This window comes from Trachurus japonicus, chromosome 11 (genome assembly GCF_045865225.1).
Source record: "Trachurus japonicus isolate A0001 chromosome 11, Traja_1.0".
NCBI lineage: Eukaryota > Metazoa > Chordata > Actinopteri > Carangiformes > Carangidae > Trachurus > Trachurus japonicus.
The window spans coordinates 27,597,121-27,622,256 of NC_140917.1; the positions used below are offsets into that span (position 1 = coordinate 27,597,121).

The 25,136-nt window shown below is 43.0% G+C and overlaps 4 protein-coding genes across 4 annotated transcripts; all 4 read right to left on the reverse strand.

The window, feature by feature from the left end:
• Window positions 1-1,065: 1,065 nt before the first annotated feature.
• LOC146979027 (homeobox protein Hox-A7-like) lies at window positions 1,066-4,287 on the reverse strand. The gene is made up of 2 exons (XM_085792157.1): window positions 3,651-4,287; window positions 1,066-2,747 (listed from the first exon to the last, which is right to left on the reverse strand). Exons 1-2 carry the CDS (start codon window positions 4,015-4,017, stop codon window positions 2,434-2,436), a joined length of 681 nt encoding a protein of 226 aa, XP_085648283.1. The 5' UTR covers window positions 4,018-4,287; the 3' UTR covers window positions 1,066-2,433.
• A 2,829-nt stretch (window positions 4,288-7,116) lies between these two features.
• hoxa9a (homeobox A9a) lies at window positions 7,117-10,850 on the reverse strand. Its single transcript, XM_085792156.1, has 2 exons — window positions 8,615-10,850; window positions 7,117-8,216 (listed from the first exon to the last, which is right to left on the reverse strand). The coding sequence occupies exons 1-2, from the start codon at window positions 9,165-9,167 to the stop codon at window positions 7,975-7,977; spliced, it is 795 nt and encodes a 264-aa protein (XP_085648282.1). The 5' UTR covers window positions 9,168-10,850; the 3' UTR covers window positions 7,117-7,974.
• A 1,949-nt stretch (window positions 10,851-12,799) lies between these two features.
• On the reverse strand, window positions 12,800-19,600 carry LOC146979029 (homeobox protein Hox-A10-like). Its single transcript, XM_085792153.1, has 3 exons — window positions 19,079-19,600; window positions 14,840-15,848; window positions 12,800-13,964 (listed from the first exon to the last, which is right to left on the reverse strand). Exons 2-3 carry the CDS (start codon window positions 15,702-15,704, stop codon window positions 13,690-13,692), a joined length of 1,140 nt encoding a protein of 379 aa, XP_085648279.1. The 5' UTR covers window positions 15,705-15,848; window positions 19,079-19,600; the 3' UTR covers window positions 12,800-13,689.
• A 461-nt stretch (window positions 19,601-20,061) lies between these two features.
• On the reverse strand, window positions 20,062-23,289 carry hoxa11a (homeobox A11a). The gene is made up of 2 exons (XM_085792155.1): window positions 22,623-23,289; window positions 20,062-21,790 (listed from the first exon to the last, which is right to left on the reverse strand). Exons 1-2 carry the CDS (start codon window positions 23,287-23,289, stop codon window positions 21,558-21,560), a joined length of 900 nt encoding a protein of 299 aa, XP_085648281.1. The 3' UTR covers window positions 20,062-21,557.
• Window positions 23,290-25,136: the final 1,847 nt, after the last annotated feature.

Below are 25,136 nucleotides of genomic sequence, written 5' to 3' on the forward strand. Positions count from 1 at the left end.
CGACAGTTCCTCCAGTGTCTCCACAGGAGGGCGTCAAAGAGCACCTCATTTGGTCCAATGGATTTTTGCAGCCGAAAGCCCATCCTCATTTAAATCCAACAACAAACAAAGTCTGGACGACATGCAAAAACCATCAGGCGCACCAACACTATATTATTATACTTGTGCGCAGAAACTGACGCATTCTTTGGCTGGCTTTGCACATTTTTTCACATGCAGCTGCTATCACTGCAACATAAACTGTAACATGAAACCAGTTCCTCCACATGATTTCAACCTCGGTTGAATCCAACAGAAGCAAAAGAGGCGCGATGTCTAAATAATAAGCTGTTTGAGGATAAAAATCGCATTGAGCAATCACATGCAGCTTATTAACAAGTTTCACATGTCTTACCTTGTGGAGGTACAACAGGGAGGAAGCTGGCAGGTGCAGACGGCCAGTGAGGGGGGGAAAGTCTCCAGCTGTGTCCCAGGACGGAAACGGGGGCTCCCGGGGGTCAGTGACGCACCGGGGCTCCTTCCACTCATCTTGCCAAAACCGTGTCAGGAGAGCGACAGCCGGGCATCCAAACGATCCACTCATATCCATAACATAAGACAAGCTCCTGCGCGACGACAAAGGAAAAAAAAATCCAAACTCCAACGACAAAAAAAAGATATATAATAAAAAAAGAGGGGAGAAGTGAGGGGTGTAAAATGTAGAAGGTCGCTGGTGAAAACAGCCGCGTGGAAGCTCGACACCGTTAAATGGAAGGCTGCTCTATTCCGCTATTGGAAATTATATATAAAAAGTTCATGTTCACGGCTCCCCGCCACGTGACGAGCCCCGACCAATAGGAGGCCGAGTCGAGTCGTAAAGTTGTATTGCCATGTTGTAAATTTTCATAAACAACAACGGATTTATGACCCAGAGCTGGAAGGGAGGGGGGAGGAGGAGAGAGAGAGGGAGGGAGGGAGAGAGGGAGGGGAGGGTTTAGGGGGCATGGAGAAGGAAAGTGGGGGTGGAGGAGGAGTGGGGGGGCAGGTCACCGTCAGGCGCCATCTTACCGAGGGGAGAGGGAATGCAGAGTTCAACAGTAATTTCCCTTCATGTGCAGCCTGCCCCATCTCGCATCCTCATAGCTCACATTCCCCAACTCCAGTGTTTACCTACAGCCCTCATAATGGACCGCAACATGTTTCATTACAGGCAACCCGACACTGGTCACGGTGAACGCCACTTACTGCTGACTAGGTACAACATGTTATTATCAGCCGGCGCCTGATTACACTGCTTATTATTATGATTGTGGAGGTTACACAATAGTTAGTGCGCAAAGACCGAATCCAAATATTAAATGCAAACAGATCAGCAGGGAAAAGCTATTTTTATTCAGTTGTTATATTTTTATTGACATATTTTAAGACATTTCCAGATTTGTTTATATTCATTTGTTCACATATTACTTCACCAACCTAAATGTATCACAGTATTTGCACATTGTGGATTAAGACCAGCCTACTCATTTTACACTGGCAAAAGAAAAGAACTTGATAGTGAAAGGTTATACTGGCTGAATTATATTTTATTAGCCTATTTGTATTCACAGACACGTGGGGAATTGTCAGCCTGAATTTCTTGAAACATGGAATATGCAATAACAACGTAGAGCTAATATTTCAAAACATTTACATTAGGGTATTCCTGTTTACAGTATAATAAGCATGTGCAAGCATCTGGGGGTCTGAGGTAGGTAGCATAGGAAAACTAAACTCTGTTCATTCACGGTGGCCAAACACGAGCTAAAAACATGAATTATAGGAATGAATATTACGATTAGGGTGAATATAGTATTCCTAAAAATACTGATAAACTTGGGCATTCCAAAGCTAAATAAGCACCTAAACACACTAGGGGGCATGTAGGCTAACTAACAAAAAAAATCTATTTTATTTCAACTACTTTCAAAATAAGGCACATTTACGCTAGATGTGTGTTCCCTTTAGAAATAGATTACAAAAAAGAAACTCTAATAGGTAGGATACATATAATAATTTACAATCAATTTCAACATATGTTGAATTCGCTGCTTCAGTGTTTGTTGATGATAGCAGGTCAAGATTATACAGTAGGTAGTTTTTCGTTAAAGGAATGTTGACTCAGTAGTATAATGAGGTTAAATCACATATTGTTGTTACATATAAAAATAGAGTTTGGATAGGTAGGATAATGTCGCTCTTTCATGCGGAGCTTTTTTCTTTTTAAAAAATGCATTTCTGGTTTAAATATGAAATGCAGAAAATAATAATAATAATGATTCACAGTCTAATGATAAATGCTTTGTAGCAACTGCCTTCCGTTGTCACTCAAGGTGCAGTGCATGAATGTTATGTCATATTTCAATCCATACTTGTCATAATAAACCTATAATTAAGTGTTTTAATTCCCCTCCGTTACTTTGCAGTGATTTGTGTTTCCAAACCGGAGCTGCCGGTGGCTCCAGCTTCTTCCCCCGTGGCCTCAGACACCGCCTGGATATCTCCGTCATTTTCTTCAGGATTTGACACCGATTCCTGCTTGTGGTCCTTCTTCCACTTCATCCTGCGGTTCTGAAACCAGATTTTGATCTGTCTCTCTGAGAGGCAGAGGGCATGAGCTATCTCGATCCTCCTCCTGCGGGTCAGATACCGGTTGAAGTGGAACTCCTTCTCCAGCTCCAGGGTCTGGTACCGGGAATACGTCTGCCGTCCCCGCTTTCGATTTGGATCTGAAGGAGGAAAGATATGACAGATGCATAAACTAGTAGCAGAGAATGTGCTTTGTTTTTTATCCCACGCATATTACGTACAATTTTGTATAAACCATAAATAACATTAAAAAAAAACTTGCAGCATCCTGGGTCTCATCCATTCTTTTTTGATTGCACAATTAATTGTGTCTCTTATTTTATCTCATCTCCCAGCCCAACACACTAATTCACAGAACACACTCCTCGTGCACACACACACACTAATCTGTTTTGAAGTTCTCTCCATCTATTTAAAGTAGTCCTACTTGGCTCGTGCCCCCTCCTTCGGTACTCTGCATGCCTTTCCAATTAAAAGCCAGCAAAGCTGTGAGCACCAAAGGAGCCATAAGTAATTAGATTCCCAACACCTTCTGCTTGAAAATTGTAACTAACATCTACTGTTTTAATTCTAAATCCACTTGACTTCTTTATGCAGCCGACAATGCTGTTGCACATTGATCTTGTAATGTGTACGAAAAAGTTGAGAAAATACCAAACCATCTGCACTGCAGATCCAATTAGAAAGGAGCTGCAGATTGCAAGAGAACTGATTTACACAACAGGCCGGTTCTCTCTCTCTCTCTCTCTTTTTTTTACAACCACAAAGGGGAGAAGAGGCTGTAAGAGTAATAGGAGAGCAGAGAAACCCCCCAGCGGCAAGGTCTCTGCGTACTGCACACACAGAAGCGCTGGCCAAATGAATTTATGGCCGCAGAACTCATTAGTTGCGCAATAAAAGTTTTACGATTCTTTCCATGCAACACCACTGGCTTCACGAAATTAATTGAACCACTAACGGCCAGTGTAAGTATCCCAATGTTTTGTAAAAGCATTGACCTGAGGGCTTCGAAACAGCACATACGACACAGTATCAGCACATACCTGATGCTCTCATCCACGGGTACATCCGGTGCTCTTTGTCCGGCGGCGAGGTGAGCGGTCCCGGCCCCGGATGGCAGCAGCTGTCGGTGAACAGGCGGCTCTGGTCAAACGGGTTGCGATGCAGCGTGTGCGCGTCCTGCACCTGGCTGTAGCCCGAGGTAAACACGGGGCGGCTCTGGAATACTGCATTATTGCCGCTGTAAACTGCAGACAGGGAGGGTGCGAACGCGATGGCCGCTGCAGTCCGAGCCGAGCCATAGTCCTCTCCACTGGGTCCAATGCTGCAAGAAGTCCGGTCTGCGTTTGGGAAAAGAGAACTACCCGCCGTATATGTGCTAAGAAGACCATCCACATAATAAGAACTCATATTTTTCCTCTCTGATTTGTTGGCCCAGAATCCTCAGTGTCGTTTTTACGAGGTAGCTTGATATATGACAGCAATACACCCTAGATTTACACCAAACCCCATTTTTACTCTGGACCAAAGAACTCACCACGTGACGCAGGCCTGGCCGCTCTCGTCCAATCAGAAGGCAGACATGGATTTCATTATGGCGCAGGACTGCAGAGAGGGACTAACACTTCACACACACACACATACGAGTGAAATTCACACAATCCACTGATGAAAAGCTCATGTGCCTAATTTAAGATCGTGCCCACAAGTGCTTTACAATTAATGATCACGCTTTAAACCTTTTAATTTCATGCAACTATTAGTTGTGGAACATTTAACCTGGGCTCCATGAGAACGACAATATGCACTCCAATAATAATAGTACTATGGTACTTCTACCAGTTGGGATACGTTTAAATTATTTTATTGCATTAGGCGGCGAATTTGTTGGTTTCAGTTGCTTAAAAAAAAGAAAAAAAGAAAAAAAAACACCTGCAGTTTCATGTCACTAAAGGCTACATAAAGCAGAATATAAGAAGAATATGCAGGCCTAACTAATTCAGTTAACAGCGAAATTAACTCGCAGTGTATGGAGACGTATAAGGTTTATAACTATACTAGTGTAGTTAATTTAGGCTGTATATATACATATGTACATATATAGGCTGTACATATATAGGCTGTGCGAAAATACTAGACTACTACCAATTTAATCATAATAATTATAATAATAGGAATTAAAATAGTTATTAATAGTGGAGGCCGCATAATAAATTCTTCCTTTTTTATTCTGGTATTACAGTGTTGCACAATTGCTCCATAATTTGGAGATAATTGAGCAGAAGGGTCTGCAATGCACATAAACTGAATTACGTTGAAGAACTATTGTTAATAGTGTGTGTTATTTTTATTGTCGTCATTATTGTTCCTTAAATTCATTACATTATTTGTGAACATGGAAACGATGGCAGTGTAGTGACTGTGTCGATTGTGGTTAGTTGTAAATATATCTTGATAGGGTGTAATGCATTTATTCGTGTGGATTATCCGGAGAAATTGAGGAAAAATGCTGCAGATTTCCCGCAAGTCGTAACTCTGTTATCAAACAAATTCATTTAGTTTAGAATTATTACGTCTATAAAAGCGTATAAAATCATCCAAGAGAGAAGGCGAACAGAGAGCGACTATCACAGAGCAGCAGCAGCAGCAGCTACGGTGTGTGTGTGTGCGTGTGTGTGTGTGTGTGTGTGTGTGTGTGTGTGTGTGTGTGTGTGTGTGTGTGTGTGTGTGCTGTCAGTGTGTCCCACTCTGCTCCCTGCAGAGCTGCAGGCTGGAGAAGCAGCTCCTGTTCTGACACTGGATACTACTGTACAATTATTCTGCTGGACTCTAATGTGACTACAGTGTGTTTCCTCCTTAGTGCAGGTTCATTAGGGAGGTGTGTTGTTGAAAACTAATGTGTGTTTGATGTGGAACAGTGTCGCCACTCTCTGGTGACTGGGAGGGACTGCAGGGTGGGGAGGCAGCTGTGCTCGGCTGGTTTTGTCTTTCTGCTGCAATCCGAGACAAAATACGAGATTTGAGACCAAAAAAAAAAAGAGAGAGAGAGACATGACGATCAAAGGTAATTTTATGTTTCTTCGTTTTGGTATTTTAAGTAAAGCGGCTTGGTCCTCTGAGAGACTTGTCCAGATGTATTTTGATATAAGCATCTATATACTAAGGCCTGCTGCTACTGTGTTGCTGGCTTTATTGCTCCTTCTCCTTTAGGTCGGGCTCAGCAAAGGAGCAGAGGGCGGAAGGTTCCCAGGTAGGAACAAAGGATCGCTCCAAATGACCGTGAGTCCTGCGCGTCCCCGTCGGGGAGAATCCAATAAAGCTGATCATTTCCGCTCGGCCTTTTGTCCAGAGCGCAGTCCCACAGAAAGAGAAGAAAAAACAAATGGGTGCCATTCTGGAAACGGCCTAATTGTGTCTGGACGGCCATAAAGCCATTAAAACTGGAATGCCAGACAGTATAGCAGACCAGGCGTTTTATTGCACTGTCTCTGGACGAGTCTTTGAAGTTTGGGTCCATCTGCGTCCTCTAACGCGTCACAACAGCACTCATGGTGGACCAAAGTCCGACTTAGCCTACCTTACAACTACAATAATGTATGTGTGTCCGTGCAGCCCTGAATGTGAACTGAATTATGTCTGCTGCATCTGACAGGGATGCGCCTGGCTCTGATAAATCAGAGATTTTGTAGCTTTGAAGCCGCGCGCTCTCTTTGTGCCAAATATTTTCTCCAACATGCAGAGACTTGAAGTAGTTATACGCAAAGACCATACTTTAAAAAAACTAGACCTACAGTTGACCGACCTCTTCTCTAAAAGCTTTTGAATTGCACATGAGAGGTCATCATATTCCGCCATAATGGCCTTGTTTATTCTGCGTGGAGATGGCGCTAATGACGGAGCTTTAGGCACAGAGGCCTTGTCATATCTGAGCTGAGCAGAAAAGCATCGGCTGCATTATTTTGGGCTTCAGCTGTCGAGGTCCTCGGTGTCTTTTTTTGTTTTGTGTCCTCTCGCCTCGCAGCGCTTTGCACCCCATAAAAGGTTATAGCGGTAATTGTCTTTTATGGCTGTATACAGCTAACAACATCCTCTGCCAAGACGCAGCTCTGTCCCCAATCCAGAAACACAAACACACACATTCTCTCTCTCACACACACACACATTTATTCACTCCTAGCTAGGTGTGTGCATTTTGTTGTGATGTGCTCCATGCAAATTGAAATTCTCTAAATATTTATGAAAACGAGCAAAAACTTTAATTTGCACGATTTAGGTTTTATTAAAGGATCAAAAATGTGTTGTAGTTTCTCCATGTGTGTGTGTGTGTGTGTGTGTGTGTGTGTGTGTGTGTGTGTGTGTGTGTGTGTGTGTGTGTGTGTGTAATTGACAGCAGTAACCTTGATAATTTTTTGCAATGCAAATTAGCACTTCGCCCACCAAGAAATCGCGAGATAAAACAAGAACGTTTCGATGTGTGGTCAGAATGAAATAAGGATGTAACTTGCATGCATTCGCAGATATAATTTGTTTTATTTAATAAATAAAGTACAAATTACATTTGTGAACCAAAAGTCAGACGGCCAGCAGACCGTGAGGTATTCAATAAGTAGCCTACAGTGTTATATTTTTTCATTTTCTCTCACTAACAAACATTATGTTCTCTCAAAATGTTACTCCCTGAAATTCGAAACATAGTTCAGTATCTAATGCAAGCAAATCTACTATAATCCGCCAACGGAAACAAACAAAAAAAAAGTTATTGTAGGTAGTTGAAAGACATATAGGTAGTCAATAATGTCATGTAATATAGCTTCTATAACATCTTTAATTCACTAAGCATTTTCAAGAGGTGTGTGAGGTTTTGTACCTACTTCAAAATGCGAGCAGTCTGTATTTCTACGGTTCCAATGTTAGATTCAAACTCATGGTCATCAGTCATAGTTCTAGTAATAAGGGAGAAGCAATAAAATTAACACAGTTTACAAACTAGACGCTCAGATGACTCAGAGATAGACAACAAATAGAGCTACAAACCAGAAAACACACACAGCTAGAAACATCCATACACAAACAAGCACAGGGACCAGGCCAGCTAACAGCCTACACTTTAACGAGGTATTAATTGAAATCAACATAAGAAAAGAACAATAAAAAAAACGAGTGGGCACTGTTAAAATTGTGCAATATAAAGGTAGTCGCATCAAACTGAAGCCCAACATGCTTTTTTAACAAGACAAATAAGCCTAGTAGCTTCTGTTATATAGGACAATAAGACAATGAAGTTTAAAAACAAGGTCCAGCAGAGTTAAGAGCTTTCACACACAAAGCTCAGCCATCAGCCTAAATACTCTTTATCTATGGTTTCAGTCACTCGTCTTTCGGTGCGCCGTCTTTATTAAACTTCTTCATCTTCATCCTGCGGTTCTGGAACCAGATTTTAACCTGTCTCTCGGTGAGGTTTAACAGCCTCGCCACCTCGTACCTACGGTCCCTGGTCAGGTAGGTGTTAAAGAGGAACTCTTTCTCCAGCTCCAGGATCTGGTGTTTGGTGTATGGACAGCGCTTTTTTCTCGTGGCACTCGCGTGGAGCCAGTTGGACACTGGGTTATCTGAAAAGAGTGGGGTGCGACAGTGGTGTGAGGGCCCGGTGCTCAGTGGCCAAGTGTGTGAAGAAAAAAAATATAACAACAACACTCACAATCTGGCTCAGACCAAAAAACAAAATATCTCCTAGAAAATAGCTACACATGTAAACGCAGCTGCATCCAAATAAACTCACTGCTATCTTTCTGTCTGTGTTCACGTTCACTTTGAAAGGTGCAAAAGGTTATCTAATATAGCAATGGGAGAGCTGGGCCATTAACAGTCCCCATAAGGAAATGGCACGTTCATGGCACGTAAATGGCATCTGTTCAGACGCGCACCCCCCATAACGCACCCCGATCCTCAAAGCTTTGTGCGGTATAAATAGGCTACAATAAACATAAAGGAGCCCGCAGCCACTTACTTGGATCCAGGCCCGGTTTCTCGTCGCCCTCTCCGCTCATGTCCCCTGCTTGCCCGGACAGTGCGTCCTTTTCCACCGGTGCTGTCGTCGCCACGGTGCCGTTAGCGTAGTCGGAGAGCAGCAGCGCCGTGTGGGATCCCGGCAGCACTCCGTCAGCTCGTGTCCCCAGACCTTCGGGTTTGATTCCGTAGTGATGGGTCGTCGGTAATCCGGTCATGGGCAGGGAACCAGACATGGGCTCCAGCAGCCACGACTGATAACGGCCATCTGTGTCTGCGCCCACCGCGCCTTGGGGATGCCCATAGTGGTGATGATAAACAGAGGAAACGGTGCCGGGGAACTGAGCCGGAACGTGGCTCCATGACGGCCCGAATACCGGAGGTTTGGACGGGAAGGTGCAAGTCCCAAGCTCGCTGTGGTCGCTGAGAGAGGCGGGCTGTCGGGCATGCTGGAGCCCGGGACCAGAGGAGTATCTCGGCACGGAGACCTCCTCGCTCTCGGGCAGAATGAGGGAATCGACGTAGTAACTAGTCAGTGTTCCGGATGTCGACATGGCAGAAAAATTACACTTTCACATGTACGCAGTCATTCAGCAGATACATGCAAAAGTAAAAAACGCGCACACACAACCACACACACATACACACGCAGTAAACCCAGCCTCACAAAATAACAATGTGGAGAAATCAAGTAGCAACTTGGCCCCACAGAGAACTACAGTGGGCTAGTAATGGGGAGACAGGCTGCCATGCCATTGGGCAGCGGACACACGTGATCATAAAGGCTGAACAATAAAGGATAAATCAATCCCTTTGGTCATTAAATACTGACCCGCTCTCCTATAACAACCTCCATTTTTAAAGCTAAGAATTATCAAGATATAAGCTAGATCTGCTGTTGAAGATGAGAAATATGAATGAAAATCTCTTCTTTTTTTTATAGTGTCTCAGCCAGTGGCTGTTGTTAAAATCTCCACTATGTTACCCAAAACGATACAGTATGTTTTTGGAAGTCTTATTTTACGAGCTACTTTATAGGACACGTAAGCACCCTACCACTGCTGCTCACCAAAACACATTTTAAACACCGCCATACTAAAAAACTTTGCAACATAAAGCTCAAACAACATCTGGATCTTGAATCACGTCCATACACATTACATTTTTATTTGTTTCACTCTGTTTTGGGTGCAAGAAATATCCTTCAGTGCGTTTTCCCCTTTTCAGCTTCAAATATCAAACATAATAAACATAATATTTGAAATAGTTGTTTCAAGCTAAATATGTTATTTGCAGTGCTGCATGTATCTAGATACAATATTTACGCGTAAACCTGTAAAAACTGTGTTGAAAACAAGTTATATGGTCGAGTTTATCTGTACAGACATAATTTTCTCCTATAATTAATATTTCCTGATTTAGACCAAGATATTCAATACTATTCTATAAATTGGGACGAGGCTGCAACTCTGAGGTCTGAAAATCCTCCCTGCACCATATGTATATAGATTTAGGTAAAACAAAATGGAACTATATAATATTTTCTATTATCAGGGGGGAAAAAATCAATGAATCTGAAAAATAAAAAAGAGCAATACTTTATTTTGAAAATTCAACCCGTTTAATAAAAAAAGGAGACATTTTTATTAAAGTTTTTTGCCGTTTCAAACTTGTCAAATTTATCGGTGCTACGGTGTAAAAAACTATTATTGAATATGACAAAAATAACTTACATTTACTGGACAGCCTGTGACTGCATGATGTAAAATATAAAGTATCCCAATGTGGAAAGTTGTCAAAACATTAGGAAATAGGAAATAATCGCTATATTAATTTAAAATAAGAAAATAAAGTGTGTTACTGATCCATTGAAGTGCGACAGTCGAGTATTTGTGAAATATTTTCATATTGATGGCGGATCCTGATTTCTTCACGCCTGCCCTGCCGTATAAGGCGTTTATAATTTGCACCGCCGTTATCACTTGTATGGGTCTATATGCTGGTATCATCACTGCCATTAACAAATGAACTGTGGTGCCCGCCAGCAGCCAGTGCTTTGGGTCTAACGTTACACCTAAACACTGCTACACATACGCGCAATGTGGCCTTTGCGGTTTCCTCCTTTTAAAATGTAATGGTGCGAGGAGTGGTAAACACAACAACAGCACAAATTAAATATAGACCACCGTAGGTTGTGTAGTGGTGGTTTAGATTCTGAAATGTATTAAATAAATACACGGAAGAAACAGAAGACAACCGCTCGTTATGGTATAAAGAAATTATTTTTATATTTAAATAGACAGGGTGTATGGTTGTTATGACTAAAGCAAAAATGGTACAAATGCAGCTGAAAATATATTATAACCTTTTCTGTAAAGCAAAGATCAAAGCAGTAGCACTCTGGTGAGACTTCATGTATAGTTGATGCAGAAAAAACATCACTAACTTAAACTGTAACATGTGAATTTTAAGGAAAAGGAGGCGATTGTGTGCGTATCAATGGACACTATCTTATACCTAAGCCCACATTGCAGATGCACTAAGCAGCAACCTTGATTTCTCACATACTATCCTGCGTGTTTTATTTATTACCAGCAAATAAATGGAGAGCTTGGCCAACACCCCACAAGGCCACAAGCAATTCAATACGCAGGAATTCTCAGCATTTAGAAAAAGAAGCACAGGGAAATAAAAAAGAGAGAAGGTGTCCATACTGTGCATTCTGGTTGCAGACCATCACCTCGTTGGTAGTTGCACATTATTTGGCAAACAGACATCAAACAAGCCGAGGGGGGAAAGGAGCGGCTGTGCGCTTATTTGTGCACTAAAAGTTAGAATAGACAAACACCTTAAGAGCAGGAAAAGACGCCACTGTGCCAATGGCTCTCAGGCTGTAAACCTAAATCAGGGTGTTTTTTCACCCAGTTTACCGCAGGGGCTATTCACTTCTTTTGCCTCTGCAGATAACAGCCTGTCTGGCGGATCTAAATATCGCCATAAAGCCCTTCCCCTCCTTTTGTCTGAGCCACTATTGCGCTGCGGAAGCATCCGGTCTCATTGCCCACGGAGGTCGCTGTTGCCCCATTCACCTTCCCCTTCCCCTCCACTGCAGTGGTCGTAACCGAGGCCTTGTCTGGCGTGTCTGCGTCACTACTACTCACGGAAAACACTCACGGCTTTACCCTTAATCCCCAAGTCCACGACGCATACTGCAGCTCAGCTTTGATCACGTTTAAATTCAGCACACATGCACACTCGGCCTGAAACCACAAAACAAATGTGGAATTCGACAGAAGACATTGTAGGAGACAGAAGAATATACACAATAACAAGCAGGCAGCCAACCCCTCCCCGATTTATAAGCCAAGCAGGTTTAGAACATGCTTCCAAATCACCATTTCACAATTTTGGACAAATCCCATCATCTTTATGTCCCCGGTTTGCTTTCCATTTTGGTATCGATGTTTGTAACTGGGGCAATTAAGACAGTTTCATGTTGCAGAGTTAGAAATGGACCCCAACAACATGAAACTACCTAAACCACTCGACAGTCAATCCGGGCCTCAAGTGAAACACTATCAGCCAATTCTTAATGCACCGTGGTCGTCGGTTCCGTCATCAAGTGTCCACAAATTCGCCTGGACTGAGAAAGTGCAAGTGTGTGTGTTGTACACACTAAAGTGCAGCCGCTGCAACAGGGCGCAAAATGGACAAATTCACAATGATGAATGGACTTACCCATCCCCGAAATGTTAATCCCAGTATTCCAGGCTAAAGCCAAAGGTAATCTTTTATCCACAATGTATCTGTACAGTTGAGATTTCTAGCTGAGAGCCGGGCCTCCTCTCCGTCTGAAAGGCTCTCCCACGACTGAAGCTGCTCTTAGTGGAGAGGGAGAAACCTCATATACCAGCCAGTCATAAAACTCTACAATAGCCGGCTGGGCATGCAGCTAGACGGCTTATAGCCTAATATCTTAATTATTTCCGATGGCCATTACATTAGCCCCCAGAAACATTTCCAAGCTGCCCCACAAAATAACAAGGTATTCTCCAGTGGGGGGTCATGTATTATTTTGGACTTTGCATTTCAAACAAAGCCCTTTTCTGCTTTTGTATAATACTGAGCTGAAAAACTACATCACTAAAAAAATATAAACCCACAGTAGAAAAATACAAAGAGCTAGTTCTTAATGCGAGCTGATAATTTATTAAGCATTACACAAAAACACAATGTCATATATACACAGAAATATACAATAAAAACATTCCTCCTTCACTTTGCGCTCCGTTTTCGTGTAAACGTCCTCAACGTGAATAAAGACTCAATTTATACATTTAGCTCGTACACAGAATAGACCTATATCATGGTGGACTACATCTAATGGTCATAGTTGAATTATTCCTCCCTTGGTGAAATATGCTCCCTTGGTGCATCATATTCATATTCGAGGGTAGTTAAAAATTACTAAAAAAATTAAATGTAGGAAAACTTTATATCATGCATTTCCAATTAAAAGTAAATAGTTTCATATTTGTTCGTCTAAATTAAAAAAAAAAGAAAAAAAAGAAGAAGCTTATTTTTCCAACAGTGGGTGGGTCGAAGGTGGACATTTTAAACCACCTTCCAGGGCGCAGTGTGTGTGTGTGTGTGTGTGTGTGTGTGTGTGTGTGTGTGTGTGTGTGTATGAGAGAGAGTGAGAGAGAGACAGAGTGTGTGTGTATGTGTGTGTGGTGTGTTTTAACTGCATTGATTTAACTCCACTGACGACACCAACCATAACATAGACGTGACAAAAACGTGTCGACAATACAAAAACACAACATCAGAAAACAAACAGAACCTCTAACATTCATTTTTAGCCTTTTTTCCTTTTCTCAGTAGCGCGCAGAGGACGATGACGTTGAGCGGTCTGGAAATAAAAGAAAGTTGTAGACCCCACAGTGGGGTGGACTAAGTGGTGAGGGAGGGTGGGGTGAGGTGGGGGTGGAGGGGGGTGGAAGAGTGGAGAGAGGGGTGTAGTAGGCTAATTGATTTCACCAATTTTCTTCTATTTCAATGTGATCACCTCGTTCATCACGAAAATCCGTAGTTGGAGGTGAGCTCCCGGATCCTGTTTTCCCGCGTCATTTTCTTCAGTTTCATCCTGCGGTTCTGGAACCAGATTTTAACCTGTCTGTCCGTCAGGTGGACGCTTTTGCTGATCTCTAGGCGGCGCTCTCGGGTCAGGTACATGTTGAAGAGGAACTCTTTCTCCAGCTCCAGTGTCTGGTGCTTGGTGTATGGACAGCGTTTCTTCCGGCCGCTTTTTGCTGTCAGCCAGTTGGCCGTGCTTTCACTTTTTGTGTCTCCTAAAGAAAAGAAATGGCAGATACAGTAGATGTTTTTACGCACTGCATCATGGCGCGCTGTGCTGTTTGTGTGACCTGTGACCATGTATATACTATATGTATGAGGGGATGTGCATGTGGCCAGAAGAGGCCATCAGGCACATAATATACATATTACAGTGTGTGTGTGTGTGTGTGTGTGTGTGTGTGTGTGTGTGTGTGTGTGTGTGTGTGTGTGTGTGTGTGTGTGTGTGTGTGTGTCTTATGCGTAAAGTGCGCCGTCTCTTTGTTAGACTCACCTGATCTGTAACTGAGACATGACAATAAAAATAAATCATATTTCCAGGACACTACATCTAACATTTAACACCAGCAGTCCAGTCAAACATTATGTCAGTGTCACAAAAGGAATAAGATTATAGAAATATTACGGCGCGGGGAAAAAATGGAGGCCTGCACTAATACATGTAAGCCTGTGTACTGGTAAGTTTTACGCAGCGGTCAAAAGAAACACTGTCTGAGGCTACATGAAATTAAAATGTATTACATTTTATTACTTTCAAATAATTGCTTAGGATTGTGACGCACTGTAGGACTGAATAACGGAACCCATAGTGATGCCCTATATAGCGTTTCTTGAATTTTACGCATTCTCTGTCCTGACCTATACGTGCACAATTATACTGTTTAAATGAATTTACTCTTTGGAAAGTTGTAAAATTAGAGTAAAGTCAGGGGTATGTAAATAGGCTACAAAGTTCCCAGACCTGCCTCTTGACTTGTCACTGCAGCCAAACCAGTAAAATAAAACTTGACAGGTGCCATTAAAAAGCCTCACTACCTGCATGCAATCACAACAACAGTGCAGGACCACACCTATGATGGTTTGGGATTACCTTTACTGGTCTTTGATGGCCTGTCTTTTTCATGCTCCTCTGCCTCGTCAGCTGAGGAGGCTTCTGCATCCGAGGACTCTCGTGTCTCCTCGGTCCCCGGTGCAGCGTGAGGCTGCACGTCTGCTTTTGCCGAGGACACGGGCTCCTCGGTGTTCCTTCCTTCCTGCGCCGTGGCTGGGGCAGAAGTCGAGGTTGGTGGCGTGTGGAAGCGAGCAGGAGCAGTGGGGTGTAGGCCAAAATGAGAATGGGAAGGGTTCGGCTGGGGGCCGTTGGTGTTGTAAAGTTTATGAGAATGTGCGTGCGTCTGAGACAAGCGGAAGTAGCCCGGCACAGGCACTGAGCCCCCGCCGCCGCCGCCATCGGTAACTGTACAAGAACTCGACCCGACGCCGGCCGTAGTTAACCTCGAATATGTCAGATCTTCGGCGGTGGAGGCTTTAGGGCACTTGGGCTGCTCATACAGGCAGTAGGTGCTCTCTTCCTTAATGTTCTGCGGGAACGAGCAGGGCGCGACCTGGGGACCTACCGGGTGCTCTTGGTCCATACGACATGACCTCTGCGCGTCCATCCACATCTCCATGCTGGGCATATACGCCCCTGAGGCGGAAACCATGTTCTGGGGACCCACCTCGCTCCGCTTACCCATACCTGGGAAGTATCCATAGTTGTGTAGTCCGTAAGGCACTTCTGTAGCGGTGCTATGAGGCACACACACCGCGCTCCCCGTGTAGTGACCTCCGCCGCTCTCGGTGCGGCCACTGATCAGAGAATCCACTAAAAACGCATTTCCTGACGGGCTGTCCGAACATGACATTATTGTGGTGTATTTTGGCGAAGGGAGAAGATAGCCCTTTCTGGCTGACATTTCTTGTACAAAACATGCTGGATATGATTAGAGGCACCCCCCCTCTCCGCCGTGCGGACTGTAAAACCAATGGAAATGCTGGAAGATGGGCAGTCCCTCCCACTCCCAGGCTACGTAGCAGCCAGAGCGATATCCATCATGGAGCTGAGGCAGAGAAAGGAGACAGCACAGCAATCAGTGTGTTCCCTCACCTCGCCTTAATGCACCACCACCACCACCACCACTACCCCGGACAAGGGGCAAGGTCTAACAAGATACAAAGTTTAAAAGTACACTTTTGTGGAAACTCTGCAATTCAATTGTGCAATCTTTAAACAAACTCCTCGACTGTACACAAAGCCAAATGATGCGTGCGTGTACCTTTCCAGTGTGCAAATCAATCACAGCACAAAAATAGATGTTGGAAGCACAAGATTCATAAAAATCTCAGACTCGGGCGGGTTGCCATTTGAGTGACTATCCTCACATTTGCACACACACACATACACCTACACCTGACAAACAAAACAAACCATTTTCTTTGCAAAAAAAAGAAGAATGAAAAGAATTAAAACAATCTACATTAGGGGGTATGGCTTTAAGGTGACAAATCAAGTTTAAAAGTAGCCTAGGGGGCTGCTGAAACGCACCAACAAAGACATAAAAAAACAAAGCCATGTAACTTAGTGGTAATAAAGGGGGTTTTGAACTGTAGGTAAAATTCGCCTGTGGCAAAAGAAGCCTTGGAAAAAAACGTTTTATAAGGCGCATCCATGGAGACATTCCGAGTTCTTCCGCACTAAACGTAAATATGTTAAGACTGATGCTCTCTGGAACGAGAGTGAGTGTCATCAATATAGGCCTGCAGATGTAGGCTCCATTCATTTGGAGGATTTTTCATTAGTTTATTTCCTACAAGGACTTTCATCCCCAATATCGAGTTAACACCGTTCAGCCTTTTCCTGCTGCTAAAAATACCGTGCTACGCAAAACATAATCTATTTAAACTTCATAGTTTCGTGGAATATTAAATTATGTAAATTCCAACAGCAGCACAACTCCACCCGCGGGTAAACGGCAAAAACATTTCCTTGGCACAAGTAAAAACAATTAAAGTCACAGTGACGGGTAAATCTTTATACAAAAGTAATAAGGATTATGGCCTTAAATAACCTACCTAATAAGAAATACAGCGACTCCCAAGCAGCAAATTCATCCCTCATGAGAGGTTTTGTTATGCACCGGGTTTCTCTTTGATGTATAAAATTTATGCTCATGTAAGTTTACGTTTCACATTAAACCATGAAAATATTTTTTCATTTATACGTTTGAAACTGATTTGTATTAGTAGCTTAGTGGTTGTATTTCTTTGTATTTTCACTAGCTCAGTAGTCTGTCTGGAAATCATACCCGAAGCCATTACGCACAAATGCAACAAAGGTTAACTCTGCATTTACTTTCGTTCAGAGGCTATTAGAGCAAACATATAGTTTCGCTCTACTGCAGCATTAATCTGTACGTCATACAAGCAGCAGATAATATAAACTACGCTCGGTCCCAGCTACAAATTTAAATTAGTCAAACTGCTAAAATATTGATCACGGCGTTGTGGGGGAACAGTCACACTGTGCCAGAGCAAAGCAGGCATAGAGCTTGCACATACAAGTCACCCTGTCGGTCCAATTTGGGGCAATAAGGGCCACAATAAAACTCTCCTTCCTTCTCGTAGTGTCCTTGGCCATGTGCACTCTATTGCTCTCTCCAGGTTGAAGTTAATCTCGGCCAGCTTTGCCATTACCAGGCCCAGGTGGCCGCTGTAGCGCCATGGGTTTGTTTGCAGCCTGTTGTACTGAAATGAGCAAATTTGAGGAAAATTCATAAATTGAGCCCATTTAGTTTTTTTCAAACGCTGCTGTCACTGATAGCTCATTTATGTACACTGGCTTTAGATAGTGCAAAGGCGGCGGACATTTGTCAATCGCTGCTGCTCAAAAGGTGCATATTTCAAATGACTTAAATGACTGCAAGTTGCTCCTAGGTTATTTATGTCTATATGGATATAATACAATAACCAATTTTCCCTAGCAAAATAATATATTGTAGAAATAATATAAAGTAAAGCATTTTCTGCAGTGCAGGGGGTTTAAAGGCAAAGGCCGTGCGTGTGTGCCCGTTTAGCAAATTCCCACAAACCATAAAATAATTCCCTACAATGTCAGCCCAGTAAGAATACACAAATTAACAGCACTAAGTCCAAAGTCCGTGTACTCTTCCCCACAGTGGCCTTTTCCTTATGGGACATATGATCCAGTGAAGAAACTAAATACATCAATTAATTATGTTCGCCCAGTATTAAAGCGTTTTGGCCCTGCACACTTCATGGTGTCGTACTGGCACGGAGGCCTATCGATATCTTTGTGTTACAGTTATTAATTGTAGCTATTAAATCTTCATTTTCACAGCTGCCCGGCTATTATATCCTCAAAACAGTTTACTCTGACCACTGGCTTTGATCAGGCCCATATAATCGTAGCCGAAGAGGCAGTTTGAGTCGTATCATGTTCGTCCCGAGTGCAGTTATGAACAATAATGCGGCGTTTTATTACATCCAGCGGAAGCATTTATTTTTCACGAGAGACAAAGGAGAGAAAGAGAGCCGGTCCACGCGCATTAAGGTCCAGAATAGCCACTCGCCACTTGGACACCAAATACGACAGGAAGGAAAAGGGAGAAGCGATTTCTGCCTTATCACAATCAAATCAACTATAGTAATAACGGCTTTTACGCACTTGGCACGTTCAGGGAATCAAGTGTTTTGGAAGAACGTCAAAACGTTGTTAGCGGAGGAGGAAGGCGAAGAAGATCGAGCATACAAGGGCAGCTGTTGTGATTTAGGATGAGCTGGTTTGCTATGAGCTGCACAAAAAATGAAATCATTTGTTTTGTGCCCAGCACCCACTGCGTATACTGCTGTATCTTCAAGATACTAACTGCATCCATTTCTGTTAGACAGGGAGGCAGGCTTTCCCCAAATCCAAAACATTTGTGGTTGGACTGGAAGGGGTTGCGGATCTCTCCAGGTACAAGCCGGCCATGCTATACTTCACCCATTAAAAAGCTCAAGCTCAGCAAAATGAATAGCACATGCAGCATGAAGGCTTGGCACAGATGTGTTGCCTTATTAGGGCCCCCAGGAAGACTTTCTCTACCGCACGGCCCAGTGAGCACGAGAGAGAAATGTGGAAACTAAACACAAAACGGCTCCTATCTCAAACCATCAGGCCCCGAGAGCAGGAGAACAGACTGGTGGCTAAACATGTACGGCTACCGAGGGTTTGTACCTGCAACAAAAGCCAACTATTCGAGCTCCAGACTGTTTGGACAACAACTTTTACCTGCGTGCATTTGAGGTGAGCTTGGAGTCGAAAAGATCCACGGCCATGACATTGGTCCCAATAGCGCCGCCCGGTGGTAGAGGAGGGTCTAAATCCTGATTGCAGCTGTTGCCACCACACTGATTCGTCGTGGATAAACCACACGAGGGGGAAAAGTCTCTCAAATGAAGTAGATGCGCCCAACAAGCAGAACCTTTTCCTGTGCGTCCTCTCCCTGTCGTTGCTCTCGCCTCCTTGGTAACACAGTTAATAACCTTGGGTCTCAGACGGTTTATTGCACTGCACTCCAATTGTACAAATGCTCCAGACTCTCAGACAGCTTTTATGGTCGCGTTGCTGCGGCAACGGGGAGGATGTCCCGTAATTAGGGACGGAATTCCAGCGCGCAGTAAAGGATGCGCAAGGCAAGGCCGGACTATGGCAGAGAGAGGCAACCATAAACTTCAGCCTCTCTCCCTGCGTTTATGGCCCTTTTGACTGTCATATATGAACGCCAATGCGCTGCGGCTAGCTCCCATAAACACAGTGATAACAACAGCAAATATGGCGACCCTCGCCAAAGGAGAAAGGCTGTTGGAGCAGTGTTTCCAAAGCCAATCAGCGAAATGACAGTTTACACAGAGAGAGAGAGACACACACAGACTACAGAGAGAGAGAGTAGACAGAGAGAAACAATGTGTAGATAGTGCTATGTTGAATGTTTGGCAACAGTAAAGGTAATGGAGATAGATAGACAAAGTATGGACCTATCCATACTTTCCCCACATTGGTTCATTAGGAAAGATTTTCTTCAGCTGGAATGAAAAGTTGTACAATATCTCATATTGCTCAAAATACTGTGGGACATGGTTTAAAAGTCACCAGGAAACACAATAGCGGCATAAGAATGCAGCATCAAAACAAGAATGGGCCTATTTCTTTATTGAAAATCATAAATGATCACCGCACAAAGGAGAATATTATTATGTCGTCCATATTTACGTTAATGTGGTGTGTATATGTCCAACAATTAAACTTTGAAGATTATATGAACCATTGTTCAACAATTTTATAAGCACTTTTATTTTCAAGAAGATAAATACAAATGTTCAATTTGACTGGAGAGTGTTTGTGCGCGCATCTGTAAAGTTGGACTGTTCATAATTCGCATGCGAGTCGTCAGCTCTGCTCAACAGTAGAGAATTTTAATTCTTTTCGACATAAAAACGTGAAGTGAATGTGTTGGTCTGGCGTTTTACTTTTGTCATCCATTTGACTTACATTTTATAAATAAAATAATATAGAATAAAAACACTGAGGAAAAAACGAATAAACATTCAACTGATTTTTTTCAATAATCTTTTCATTTGTTTTTTGTTTTTTTTTATTTGGAAATATAGTATAATACACAATAGTTGGGCATACCAAGCAGTTGATTCAATGCGGTGACCCTGACCAGTCTTGCCCTGACTGCACACTTGAAAATGTATCTTTTAAATCTTTACACTGCAAGTACCAAAGAATCATGAGTCATGAAGAAAAATTATTCTGTACTGCGCAACAATATTAGACCGAGGCGGCCCGCTGCATATGTATACCTGTGTGAATATGTTGGGCGTGTACCTCAGTGCAACTCCACACGGCTCCAGTGGACAAGCTTATCTCTCTGGTTTGGCCTGCATTGTCAATACTCGCCTGATAGTCTCCAAAAATTAAAAGAAGAGGACAACACGGATTTGGGCATTACTCAAAATATAAATAGTCAGCCCTCATATTCTGCAGGTCACAGGAAAGACTACAACAGCTTGTTTTGAGGTCAGCCCAGACTCGACACGGATCCCAATAATGTATTTTGACTTGATTAGGCGTGGTATGAAAGGAGATAATAAACGAGTGGCTACAAAATAAATAAGCTGACAAAACAAACACGGTACATTCTCATCCTGTTCGGACTCATTATTTGGTCACACCAATATAGATTCAGTCACATATCCGCCATCATCCTAAATACACTTTTCTGGTTTTAAAAACAGAAAAAAAGTAAAATAAATCTTTTGATTACAAAATACACTGAGTCAGTCAATTAGTGACCGTTAATTTTTTTTTTGCCCGTGTGAAAATAAAATAAACGAGGCGTCTGTGAGTCACAATAACATTAACATGGGCCTTCGCACGCACAAAAGTCTTGGCGAGGACAAAAGAAAATCAATTTCTATACATTTCCCCCCCAAAAAAACTGAGTCTGGAGAACGATATCAAAGTCCACATACTGCCTTAATTCATGCTCACTCTTGAGGTTATTCAGATCACAGGATACGGTTGTCCTCGAACTTGAAATTAACCATTGAGCAGTGTTGCTGCTGCTGCTGCTGCTGTCTCTGCCATTGTGGTACAGAATGTACACATGAGGAGAGTCACAGCCGGAGAGTCATTCTGTGAATGCACTCAGGTCCCACAACAGAGTGCTATCTGAGCCGAGAGGACGGCGTCGTCTTGACCTCTAAAGCAGAGGATTGGACGTGTAATACTGTAATCTATCTCTGTTCAGTTTCTTCTCCTTCATGCGGCGATTCTGAAACCAAATCTTCACTTGTCGGTCGGTGAGGTTGAGCATCCGAGACAGTTGCAGGCGTTTCTCCTTGTTTATGTACACACTGAAAAAGAATTCTCTTTCAAGTTCTCTGATCTGATATTTGGAGTAAGGACACCTTTTCTTGCGGGTCCTCTGTCCATCTGGAAGGCACAAAAAAGGAAAGAGTGTGTCGGTTATAGAAAATATAAACATTTCAAATAAGCCATGACTATGTAACAACAAGATTTACACACCCTGGATGTAACCCAGATTACGCATGAGCGGATTTCCTCTACATAAAGCATTAATAACATATTTCCCATTTCAACATTTCAAGTGTCATATATACTGATATTACATTACACTGGAAAGATGACCAAACCATTCGCTGCTGGTTCACTAGACAATACACTTGGGCTTTGACCTTTTCTAGCAAATGAAAACAACAAGATCACTTTCAAATACAAGCGATTACCTTGCTGCAGGAAAAGCAGAGTGCGCCACATTAGACAGTTTATATGAAAGTATTGGTTTTATAGAACACATAAAGGGAGAAATGTACAAGTGGGAGCACAAACTCCATGATAGCTTTAACACAAGAGCTCATGTGTGTGCTAAACCTTAAACCAGAGGCGCCACCCTCATTACATGCAAATGTGCTTTTAACGCTAAGAAACCGTGAAACAAGCACGTTTATAATACACTGAATTAACGCAGCTCCACAGCTTGTAGGAATTCACATTAATAACTGGGTGCTTTTTTGGAAACGTCAGGGAGTGTTATAGAAAACTCACGGGCCTGTTGTCTTTCACGGCCAATTTCAATTCCAAACACGTGATCCTGCAGTTTATAACAAAGTTTTGTTGGGGGTGGGGGGTCTACAGGCCCTCTATAAACCTTATATGCTTATAAAACAGCATATAAAATTTTTAACAGCAGCGCGCAAGATTGCAAACTTTCTCTCATAACCAAGGCGCTGACTTTAATACGTACTGCTGCTGCTGGATTTCTCCTCATTGTTGCCGGAAGACAACTCCGGGCTGCTTGTCTCATCCCGGGGCTCCTTCGCTTCGTTGTCCCGGCACGACGGTGCCTCCTCCGGCGCAGAGCTGGGCTGCTTGGTCGCTGTTTTGTCCCCTGAGTAGCCATTTGTGGAAGAGCTCTCCGACGCGTTGCCGTACGCCGTCTCGTAAAACTGATCGAAGGCTTGTGGCAGCACGCCATTTCTGCCCACGTTCCCGTAGAAATTGGAGGCGGCAGACCCGGCGCTCGTATGGTGGTGGTGGTGGTGGTGGTAGGCGGCGGCGGCGGCGGCTGCCGGGCTGTTTTTACCGAACATGTCCCCTACCACGGCGGTTTGCGCCGACAGACAGTCCCGGTGCACCATGTCCTCTGCGCTGGGGTAGCACTGAGGCAAGTTCCCCCGGTGCGGCCATTTACCGGACGCGTCAATGGCTGCATAGTCCCTGAACGTCACCTCTCTGACGGGTTGGACCTGCGGCAGGTTAGAGGAGTAAGAGTATGTCATGGGGCGGGTGGACGGGGTCTGGGACAAAAACGAGGGAAGACCGGAGAAATCAGCCCCCGCCGAGACGTAATAAGTGCAACTGGGCAAATACATGTTCGATCCGACGGGGACCCTCTCGTCAAAATCCATCATCGTAGTTCACCCTCTACTATAACTCTATGTTAGGGTTTGATTCCTCTATAACCGCCCTGAACATGGCTCTGAAGCGCCGTGCCTCTTGCCTCTTTGAAGCAGGTTCGCTAAACAGAAATTTGGAGACGTAAGCTGACGTGGAGAGCCATCTCCATCCACTCCACGGAGGAGGAGGTCACGTGACCACGCGGCAGAAATTGACAGATTTTCAGGCTGTGTGTATGTGTGTGCGTGTCTCGCCTGCGTGTGTGTATGCGTGTGAGTGAGTGTGTGTGCGCGCAGGAAAGAGAAAGAGTGTGTGTCGGAGTGTAGGAGACATGACTGCTGTGTGCCCTAAAGCTTGACATTGGTGGTTTATCGCCATGTCGACTTAAAAATGAATTCCTTTACATGCAACGAAGTCAGAAGAAGAGAGAACTATAGCTGGATGCTCGCACTTTAAATTGAAAAGAGGGATTTCTATCGAGGCTTTAGCCAAAATATCAATAACTATTTCCCAGATGCTCTGTGTGGTTCCAATCTCAGTCTGTCCTGGAATAATATGTGCGTATTTTTAAGTTTTTCTTTTATTGGAATGTTATGAAGAGTGCATGAAAAATAAAGACAGCATCCCGCATACACGAACTTGTCCGAGCCGTAGCCTACTTCATAGAAACATTGACTAAACTAGACTTAAACAGTGCACAGACAACACGGACTTAAATTGGGAGGATGGGAACAAGCAGCTTATCTCTCCTTTAGAAATGTCTTAGTCATCATCATTTGGTGGTTTTACAACAGAGCATTTGGCCCAGTGGGCATTTGGTTATCAGGGTCATGTTCAAAGTAGCGGCTAATGTTTCAGCTGGCCACAGCCTTGTGTTCAGTGACACTATAACTAAGACCAAACAAGATTTTGGTTTTTACAAAATAGTTACTGGATAAAATCTTCGGTTACACAGAAAGCAGAATTGCAACTTTAAAAGTGTCAATTGAACTTTATCTTTTAAATCCTGCCTTAATAATTTCGGATTTTAAATGGTAACTTTAAAATATTTTAGATATATTAATTGTTGTAATATTAGTTGTAATATAGCAACAGAAGAAAGAAATAGACTTCTTAGAAAAGACCACAGGTTTAACGAGGAACAAAGCGCATGAACTGAGGGTTAAAGTCTGACGCCTACAATCATTAAAACAGTCTGCTCAATAGTCAAATGTTGAAAGCTCTTTGGAAAATAAACCTTTACCATTTCTAAATTATCCTTTGTTTTGTATTTCTCCTCATGTTACATTTAATGGCCCTTGCACCAACATCTCAAAAAAGCCGCAATATTCAAGCTCGCTCCACTTTTACGCACGGCTATTTCTTTACGTTTTTTGGTGCATTTACTCATTTGCGCGTCATCCAGAAATGTACAGGTAATTCAATGTTCTGATGGATAATAAGTTCCATGAGTCCCCAGTTTGTTTCCCCTATTTCTCCTCGTGACGGATATATAGACAGATACATTTGTAAATCCCATCAAAGCACACACGAAATCAAAGGTCACATCATTGTTTTGAAAGAAAAATGGTGCGCAGGATTTTAAAATACTTCCACATGTATTTTGCAGTTACTTTTTGAAATATATTAGCAACAACGCAGAAATCTAGTCTAAATTTTGAATGTGAATATAATATAAATATATATAAATATATTGCGCCCATGAGTTGGTATGGACTGGGCTAAAAGAAAACGCTGATAATTGTGGATCAGAGGTTCACTTTCCACTGAGGCTTTAGTAAATTTAAAGTAACAAACACATTGGACTAAATCTTGTGAAATGCAGAGATTTCTTCTATTTGATCTGGTCAATAAGTCACAG

Bases quoted from the DNA above. Each gene is read 5' to 3' on its own strand.
- LOC146979027 (XM_085792157.1), bottom strand. From the start codon at position 4,017: ATGAGTTCTTATTATGTGGATGGTCTTCTTAGCACATATACGGCGGGT. The intron at 2,748-3,650 runs GTATGTGCTGAT...TTCCTCCTTCAG, and splicing joins CCCGTGGATGAGAGCATCAG to ATCCAAATCGAAAGCGGGGA.
- hoxa9a (XM_085792156.1), bottom strand. From the start codon at position 9,167: ATGTCGACATCCGGAACACTGACTAGTTACTACGTCGATTCCCTCATT. The intron at 8,217-8,614 runs GTAAGTGGCTGC...CACTCTTTTCAG, and splicing joins GAAACCGGGCCTGGATCCAA to ATAACCCAGTGTCCAACTGG.
- LOC146979029 (XM_085792153.1), bottom strand. From the start codon at position 15,704: ATGTCAGCCAGAAAGGGCTATCTTCTCCCTTCGCCAAAATACACCACA. The intron at 13,965-14,839 runs GTAATCCCAAAC...TCTTTTCTTTAG, and splicing joins GCCATCAAAGACCAGTAAAG to GAGACACAAAAAGTGAAAGC.
- hoxa11a (XM_085792155.1), bottom strand. From the start codon at position 23,289: ATGATGGATTTTGACGAGAGGGTCCCCGTCGGATCGAACATGTATTTG. The intron at 21,791-22,622 runs GTACGTATTAAA...TGTGCCTTCCAG, and splicing joins GGAGAAATCCAGCAGCAGCA to ATGGACAGAGGACCCGCAAG.